At 44.7% G+C, this 9,923-nt stretch overlaps 1 protein-coding gene across 1 annotated transcript in view; it reads right to left on the bottom strand.

Moving 5' to 3' along the window:
* SERPINI1 (serpin family I member 1) overlaps positions 1–9,819 on the bottom strand; it is a 47,769-nt gene extending 37,950 nt beyond the window's left edge. Inside the window, exon 1 of the mRNA XM_069975252.1 lies at positions 9,547–9,819. Coding sequence (XP_069831353.1) covers positions 9,547–9,551 — 5 coding nt within the window. The 5' untranslated portion in view covers positions 9,552–9,819. The remainder of the gene's footprint in view (positions 1–9,546) is intronic.
* Between the last annotated feature and the right edge of the window lie 104 nt (positions 9,820–9,923).

Consider the following 9,923-nt stretch of genomic DNA (forward strand, 5'->3'; position numbering starts at 1 on the left):
ACTGGGAGTAAAGGACAACCACTTGCTTGGAAACCAGACACAAATAGGGAGAGACCTGGTATTTTGCAAGTCTGTAGAAAGGATGCTCCCTTGCCTATAATGTTGCCTATTATTTAGTTTCTACAGCAACATGCATTCTTGTCAATGTTCAGAACAGCGTAAAAGTAATGAAAATCCCATTACCATCACTCAGGATACCTAATGACACAAGCTCTGTTTTAGTCTCCAACCATCTGCGCCACAAACTCCAGAATACAATGACTAAAGAAATGTGACGCTGCAGAAGACTTGTCCGCGTAATACCTCTTCTTAGTCAGGACAAGAAAAATGTGGGATGTGAATTGGATGATATGTGTTTATTCCTTATGGACATTGCTGGGCAGCTGGAGAAGTTGATGTGCTGCCAAACAGTAAGTAAATAGAGATCTATTTCTGAGCGGTGTCCTTTAGGAAAATCCAAGGATCTTTAATAGCAGTGTAAAAAAAACAAGTACATTTCTTAGCATCTTCAGGTCTTTCAGGCCAAACCAATGTGCAGTGCAGTTAGCGCCATCACAGGAGAGCTGTCAGTTTTTATTCCCTTTGACACTACCATAAGGGACAGGTACACACTACCAACACCTGACAGCACATTCGGTATCTAGAAGCATCAGAGAACATTATGAACCTCTGTGTCCAGCACAACTGTACTTATTGGATTTGACTTGCCCTTGGACGGACGCAGCAGATGGTGCGGTTTCAGAGTTGTGTGTATTTTAGCAAACATCTTTAGAGAATAATCTTGTGTGTGCCAGCATTAGTGCCCGGCAGATTAGTACTTCATTGTCCATTATTTGTCTATAGAATTGTGTTATGTTTACCCTGTAAAAAGCTAACAGTCTCCTGCCAGAAGTAATCACTGAGAACAAAGAGAAGTGAACCGCCAGGTCTAATGTATACTATTATTTACTGATGGGGCATTCACAGTGTACATTACACTTAGAAGGTGTACACAGAAACAGGACGACTTCACGAGTGTGACTGTGCAGTATATGGCCACTGAAAATGCTCTCTATCACATAGTTAACATTTCTAGATTTTATATTACCGTATTTTCAGGTGTATAAAACGACCCCCAACTTTTCCAGTTAAAATATAGAGTTTGGAATATACTCGCTGTATAAGACTACCCCTCTTCCAATGCACACCAAATAAAATTAATAAAAAAAACAGCAGCGAGATCTGAGAGGTAGAGAAGGAGGTACAGTAATACCAGTAGGATACAAAGGCGGCCAGACTGGTGACAGAAATGTGTTTTTCTGGGCACAGTGTCACTCGACTGTATCTCTTTTTTCAATACCCCGGATGCATACAGCTTGCTCTGCCCTTCATACTGTATATAAAACTTTTAGGGCAAATACTACAACTCCAACAAGCGATGTCAGATAGATTTTCCAGTGCGTTAAAAACGTAGAATTTTTGTTTCATAAACATAGATTAAAAATACATGGATATCCAAGAGACCACCTACATGTTTCAGAGCCCAAGCCCCTTAGTCATGCCATGGCTTTGAAACATGTAGGCGGTCTCTTGGATATCCATGTATTTTTAATCTATGTTTATGAAACAAAAATTCTACTTTAACGCACTTGCTGGAGCTGGTTCCATACCTTTTTTGCGTATCTGGACAGGAGTCTGCCCGCTTTTATGTTGCTCCACCGAAGACATGTGGTCTTGTTGCACACAAGGGTGAGCTGACAGTCTTTGTATTTCTTTGCTGCTAGATAGATATTCCAAACCTTCTGGGTGGAAAATCTAAGTAGTTAAAGGGGACCTGCCACCCTGGCTGCCGGGGTGAAACCCAACCCCCCAGTGTACCCTTTCCTTGAAGTCCTGGTCCCCGTCCCGCCGCCAAGAAATCCCCGTCGGAAGCAGTGTGCACGCTCACCAGAGAGGAGTCTGACACCCATAGAGAATTGACTGCTCCAGTCATTCTCTATGGGCGTCGGACGCATCTTTGCTGAGTGTGTGCACGGCTTCCGACGGGGATTTTTTAGCGGCGGGATGGGGGTCAAGGACCGGGACATCAAGAGGGGGTTAAGTATAAGGGGGTTCACGTGGGGGTGGGGGTGGGGCAGTTTGGTCGGGCTTCACTCTGGCAGCCAGGATGACAGGTCCCCTTTAATCTGTACCCACAGTCTGACCCCCCCAAACCACTTGTACCTTCGGATTGCTGCTTTTAATCCATCTGTCCTGGGGTCCGTTTGGCAGGTGATGCAGTTATTGTCCTAAAAAACAACTTTTAAACTTGCAGCCCCATGCCCAACGGCCGGGGCTAAGAGTATCTGTGCGCTAATTTTGCACCACCCCTCCGTCCCTCCTCCCCACCCTCTTTATCATTAGGAATGCCACTGGAACATTTTCTCCTGCCTGAACATGGCACAGGTGCTTTAACGATCCAGCCCATGTTCAGTATTCAAACAGCTGATGAATAGGAGGCAATCTGTCTGGATCATTCCTAATGATGAGGAGGGTGGGGAGGAGGGACAGAGAGGTTGTGTCAGCCTAATGCATACACAATCTAAGCCCTGGCCGTTGGGCACGGGGCTGCAAGTTTGAAAATTGTTTTTTAGGACAATGACTGCATCACCTGCTGAACGGACCCCAGGACAGATGTTGGATTAAAAGCAGCTATATGATGGTACAAGCAGTTTGGATGGGGGGGGGGTCAGATTGTGGGTACAGAGTCGCTTTAAAGGGGTTGTTTGACACAAAGCAAGTGGCATATGGGTGAAAAAGAAACATTATCAGTGGGATATGCCATGAGGGGCCACAAGGCTAGTTAGTAACAGTAGATCGCTCACAGTCTGGAAACACACACAGCAGTTTAATGGAAAACTGCCACTGCAGTATTTGTGCCAAAACCAGAAGTGGATCCATCAGAAAAGGAGGAGTACAAGTCCTCTCTTTATATTTGCCATTACTTTTGAATCCACTTCTGGTTTTGGCACAAAAACGGCACTGGCAGTTTTCTTAAAAACTGATGTGCGTTTCCAGCGTCTCTTCTTCCTCTTGTTTCTCCTAACCTGTGCCTGGCTGTAGGACATCTACCTGCAGCAGGAGCCTCCCCCCAACCTGTCAGTGAAGGCACACACACTGAGGCGGAGACTCTTGGAGCAAGGCCTGGTCTCAAGGAGGGCAGCAAAGAAGCCACTTCTCTCCAGAAAAAAACATCAGGGACAGACTGATATTCTGCAAAAGGGAGTGGACTGCTGAGGAGTGGGGTAAAGTCATTTTCTCTGATTAATCCCCTTTCTGACTGTTTGGGAATCTGGAAAACAGCTTATTCGGAGAAGACGAGGTGAGCGCTTCCACCAGTCTTGTCTCATGCCAACTGTAAAGCATCCTGAAACCATTCATGTGTGGGGTTGCTTCTCAGCCAAGGGAATCGGCTCCCTCACAGTCTTGCCTAAAAACACAGTCATGAATAAAGAATGGTACCAGAATGTCCTCTAAGAGCAACTTCTCCCAACCGTCCAAGAGGAGTTTGGCGATCAACAATGCCTTTTCCAGCATGATGGAGCACCTTGCCATAAAGCAAAGGTGGTAACTAAATGGCTCAGGGAACAAAACAGAGATTTTTCGTCCATGGCCTGGAAACTCCCCAGATCTTAATCCCATTGAGAACTTGTGGTCAATCATCAAGAGACGGATGGACAAACAAAAACTAACAAATTCTGACAAAATGCAAGCATTGATTGTGCATTGATTGATTGATTGTATAAGTCAGGATTTGGTCCAGAAGTTGATTGAGAGCATGCCAGGGAGAATTGCAGAGGTCCTGAAGAAGAAGGGTCAACACTGCAAATATTGACTTGCTGCATTAACTCATTCTAACTGTCAATATAAGCTTTTGTTACAGAAATATAATTGCAATCATATTATGAGTATGTGATAAAAACATCTGACAAACACACATAAAAACCAGAGGGCAGCAGATCATGTGATAATATAATATTTGTGTCATTCTCAAAACTTTTGGCCATGACTGTATGTAAGTCTAATTACCTATTACTTTTTGTAGGGACACCAAGTCACCTGTATCCTCCTTTACTAGCAACTGCTTTATATAAAAATACTGGAAAACGGAAAACTGAATGAACAAGCCGACGTTCAACAGGAGCTAATATATAAATACATATAAAGGGAGATGGAGCTGATACAAAACCCCAACATAACGGTGGATTTTACTAGCTTCCATTACATAAAGTGCTACATCACAAAATAAATAACAGTTAATAGAAAACCTATACATATATATATATTACTGAGCACTGGGTTAATATTGCACAGAGAAAGTAAACCTCAAAGTGAGTATACAGAAAAAAACACCATCGAGAGGTAATAAACGTTACCCATACATGTCCTTAGTATAAAAGTCCACCTTACCATTCACCCGACGCGCGTTTCGCGTGTTGCTTTATTGATATCACCCTCCATAAAGCAACACGCGAAACGCACGTCGGGTGAATGGTGAGGTGGACTTTTATACTAAGGACATGTATGGGTAACGTTTATTATCTCTCGATGGTGTTTTTTTTTCTGTATACTCACTTTGAGGTTTACTTTCTCTGTGCAATATTAACCCAGTGCCCAGTATAAAATATATATATATATATATATATATATATATATATATATATATATATATATATAGTGAGTCCAAGAAGTATTTGATCCCTTGCTGATTTTCTTTGTTTGCCCACTAATAAAGACATGATCATTCTATACTTTTAATGGTAGATGTATTCTTACATGGAGAGACAGAATATTAAAAAGAAAATCCAAAAAATAAATCTAAGGAATATATATTAATTGATTTGTATTTCATGGAGTGAAATAAGTATTTGATCCCTTACTATTACCTGACCTGAAGCCACCTGTTCTCACTAATCACTTGTGTGAAAAACAACTGTCCACAGAATCAGACAGATCACACAGATTTCAAGTCTCCAACATGGGTAAAACCAAAGAGCTGTCACAGGACCTCAAGAGTCAGAATTGTTGACCTTCACAAAGCTGGAATGGGCTACAAAAAGATTAGTAAGGTGTTGGATGTGAAAGTAACAACTATTGGTGCAATCAGAAAGTTTAAAGAGTATAACATGACAATCAACAGACCTCGGCCCGGTGCTCCAAAGAAGATTTCACCTCGTGGGGTGGCAATGATGCTGAGAACAGTCAGAAATCGTCCTGCAACCACTCGGCAGGAGTTAGCAAATGACCTGAAGGCAGCTGGGACCACAGTTTGCAAGGAAACAATTGGCAACACTTTGCGCAACAATGGATTCACATCCTGCAGTGCCCGAAAGGTACCCCTGCTGAAGAGAGCACATGTGGAGGCGCGCCTCAAGTATGCCAATGATCATTTGAAGGATGAAACAAGTTATTGGGAGAAGGATTTGTGGTCAGATGAGACCAAAATTGAACTTTTTGGCCTCAACTCCACCCGCCACGTGTGGAGGAAGAAAAATGCTGCCTATGACCCCAAGAACACTGTGTCAAGCATGGAGGTGGAAGCATAATGTTTTGGGGGTGTTTCTCTGCCAAGGGTACAGGGCTACTTCACCGCATCACTGGGAAGATGGATGGAGCCATGTACCGCACAATCCTGAGGGACAACCTCCTCCCCTCTGCCAGGGTTCTGAAAATGGGCCGTGGTTGGGTCTTCCAACATGATAAACATACAGCAAAGGCAACAAAGGATTGGCTCAAGAAAAATCACATTAAGGTCATGGAGTGGCCCAGCCAGTCGCCAGACCTCAATCCGAACGAAAATCTATGGAGGGAGCTGAAGGTCAGAGTTGCCAAGCGACAGCCCACCAACCTTCATGATTTAGAGAGAATCTGCAAAGAAGAGTGGGCCAAAATTCCCCCTGGTGTGTGTGCTAAACTTGTGGTTAACTACAACAAACGTCTCACCGCTGTGCTTGCAAACAAAGGCTTTGCCACTAAGTATTGAGTGTGTTTGGCAAGAGGGATCAAATACTTATTTTCCTCATTGAAATACAAATTAATTAAAATATATTCTTTAAAATTATATTCTGGATTTTTTTCTTGATATTCTGTCTCTCCATGTTAGAATACATCTACCATTAAAAGTATAGAATGATCATGTCTTTATTAGTGGGCAAACAAAGAAAATCAGCAAGGGATCAAATACTTCTTGGACTCACTGTATATATATATATATATATATATATATATATATATATATATATATATATATATGAGGTTTTCTATTAACTGTTATTTATTTTGTGATGTAGCACTTTATGTAATGGAACCTAGTAAAATCCACCGTTTTGTTGGGGTTTTGTATCAGCTCCATCTCCCTTGATATGTATTTTTAACCAAGTTAATTAATTTTTTGATATATCAATAAAAGACAACATTTCTTTATACTTTGTCTTGCATTCGTACTTTATTTATTGGTTTTAGTGTTAACAATTTGGGTGCGCATAGACCGCACTATTTGAGCCTTATATAGGAGCTAATATATGTTTAATGCCGTCAGCATGGAATAAATTGGAAGCAGCGACGACAGAAGAACTGTGACAACAGGAAAAGTTGTCACTTGTCGGAATGTCCACAGCCCTTGCTTTCGCAACGCTGCATTACTCTGCCACCTTGGAGAAGCATTATTCTTATTAGATATGACAGAACCACACTACAAGTAGGGAAAGCATCATAAATGCAAAATTCCTCCGTCACCGCAACATTAATTCCTGGTTACATGCCAGGTTATCTTTATTCTTGTTTTATCATTTATTATTCCAAAGCCTCAAGCAGTGTAAAAGTGACAGGGCAATTATAGGAGATGGTGTACGGTGACTGCCATGGCAGGGCCGTCCGGGAGGATTTGTACTGGATTTAATCAGAACATGAGTCGCAATAGTTGTTTCCTATTAGATTTATGCTGTTATCATGTAGGGAATTTATTTATACTGTTTGGATGAGGGAACAAATAAGCAAATCGTAATAATAAAACAACAGCAAACAGCGTAATCCATTCCAGACACTGATGGAACAGTTTTAGTCTTGCAGTGTTTTCCCCACATTATGCCTCTTTCCTGTTTTTCATAGAAAAGTGTTTTGTTTTGCTGAAATTAAGTTGGGTACGTTTTTCTTATGGTGCGTTTACACACACAGATTTATCGGACGCCAAAGCCAGGCATGGACTGTAGACAGAGAACAGGTCATAAAGGAAAGACAGATTTCACCTTTTTTTCAAATCCATTCCTGGCTTTGGCTTCAAAAATCTGTCAGATACTCTGTAAATGGCCATTCGCATGCAAAAACCAAAAGTTGCACAAAAATGTTTTGTAACCGTTCACCACCTGGTGCAAAATGTACTCATGAGAGTTTTTTGATAAAAATTGTGCAAAATAAAAAACAAACAAAAAAAAAAAAACCCAGATATAAATTTAATTATTATAAAACAATAAATTTATCCCCCACAGTGTAAATGGGTGTGGTTGTGTTCACATGATCAGGTTTTTAATTGCAGTTATTGAATACAAAGCCAGGAACATATCCTAATAGCAGGACATGTATAAAGGAGAAACTAAACTTCAACAATCTATTGCGAGCTTTATATTTAGTCATTACAATGGATGCCATGCCATTGTAAACTACAAGTCCCAGTAAGCCTAGCTATATGATACAAATAAAAGTTGTAGTTTACCACAGCAGGAGAGCCACAGGTGGCAGGGTAGTGTCCTATACAAATGGCTGTCTACAACCATAAAGGAGCCATGGCCACTGTCACATCATTTCTGCCTTATCTACCAAGGTTCACAATACAATCTACCAAGGTGTCAATAGAAATAAGACACTGGAGCAGCACTAAGCGTTGGCCTATGCAGGCTACAGTGTCAACTTTCAAGAAAAAAACAAGTTCTCCCTCATCAGAATGAAGTAGCTTCCCCTTAGCGGATTTTATTATAATGAAATTCTGAAAAAAAGAGAAACCTCAATGGGGTCAAACATCAGTTCAGGTGCTCATACTAACCAGGCATGGTGCTAAGAGCCATCCATACAGAGAACGCCATGAAGCTGGTGCCCACATGTGGACCAACAGGGCTCCCCGGGCATTTATATAGCATATAGAAGGGAGACATGGCTCTGGTAAGACATTGTAATACAGAAATCACAAAGTAAGCTCCCATGAGCAGGCCCTCACGCCTCTAGCTTGGATAATTCAGTAATATCTCAGTTTGTCTGTATATCCCCCAGAATAGTGAAGTGCTACGGAATACAAATACAGAACTATAAAATGCTAAACTATGAAAAATTTCCAAATTGAAAAAATGCAATTCCATCTTCTATATACTACTATGCCAACCGTAGGACACCCTGCCCCACTCCACGACCCACTGCCTTGCCCCGCTCCACCACCCACTGCCTTGCCCCGCTCCACCACCCACTGCCTTGCCCCGCTCCACCACCCACTGCCTTGCCCCGCTCCACCCCCCACTGCCCTGCCCCGCTCCACCACCCACTGCCTTGCCCCGCTCCACCACCCACTGCCTTGCCCCGCTCCACCACCCACTGCCTTGCCCCGCTCCACCCCCCACTGCCCTGCCCCGCTCCACGACCCACTGCCTTGCCCTGCTCCACAACCCACTGCCACGCTTCACTCCACGACCCACTGCCTTGCCCCGCTCCACCACCCACTGCCTTGCCCCGCTCCACGACCCACTGCCTTGCCCTGCTCCACAACCCACTGCCACGCTTCACTCCACGACCCACTGCCTTGCCCCGCTCCACCACCCACTGCCTTGCCCCGCTCCACGACCCACTGCCTTGCCCCGCTCCACGACCCACTGCCTTGCCCCGCTCCACGACCCACTGCCTTGCCCCGCTCCACGACCCACTGCCTTGCCCCGCTCCACGACCCACTGCCTTGCCCCGCTCCACGACCCACTGCCTTGCCCCGCTCCACAACCCACTGCCCTGCCCCGCTCCACGATACACTGCCTTGCCCCGCTCCACCACCCACTGCCACGCTTCACTCCACGACCCACTGCCCTGCCCCGCTCCACGACCCACTGCCTTGCCCTGCTCCACAACCCACTGCCACGCTTCACTCCACGACCCACTGCCTTGCCCTGCTCCACAACCCACTGCCACGCTCCACTCCACGACCCACCGCCCTGCCCCACTCCACGACCCACATAACAATGCCCTGCCATGCCCCACTCCACATAACAATGCCCTGCCATGCCCCACGGGCAGAGTACTGTCTGTGCCCTGTGACATGCCAGGAGCTCTAGTAACCAGCCTGACACCCACACAGTATAACCTTACCAGCCCACAGTAATGTAATGGGTCGCCACCAGGATGCACGTAAAGCGCAGGTGTCTCCCCATCAGTGATTGCCATGGAGACCACAGCCCGATGTCTGCACAGGCAGCAGGGACTGGTGCTGAGGTTGCACAGCCAGGTAATGCCTCCCCAATCACACATGATGGCAGCACTGCCAGCACACACGCTCGGTCTCACCTCATACAGCGGTGCACACCTCAGCTCCCTGTGATGCTGCTGATGCTCCTCCGTCTCCTCCTCCTCCAGCTGACTGCAGGATCACTCGCTCTGCTCCGCCACAGCTTTCCCTGTAGAGCTCACATGTTGTCAACTAGCAGCCAATGACTTAACGACCGCCCCCCTCAGGAACTCTGATTGGCTGACACCACCATTCTGTCTCCTACACTTCCGCTCGCTATTTGACAACCAGCATGTTTGTTATGGAATTTATCGGCTTCGCAAAGCACTCCGGGAAGTGTAGTTTACTTAGTGTTTCCTGATCCTGGGAGGCAAGCTCGAGAAAAACTACAACTCCCGACAGACCTATATGTGTTGCCTCGGTATGTGGTAGCCAC

Source organism: Dendropsophus ebraccatus, chromosome 6, assembly GCF_027789765.1.
Source record: "Dendropsophus ebraccatus isolate aDenEbr1 chromosome 6, aDenEbr1.pat, whole genome shotgun sequence".
Classification (NCBI taxonomy): domain Eukaryota; kingdom Metazoa; phylum Chordata; class Amphibia; order Anura; family Hylidae; genus Dendropsophus; species Dendropsophus ebraccatus.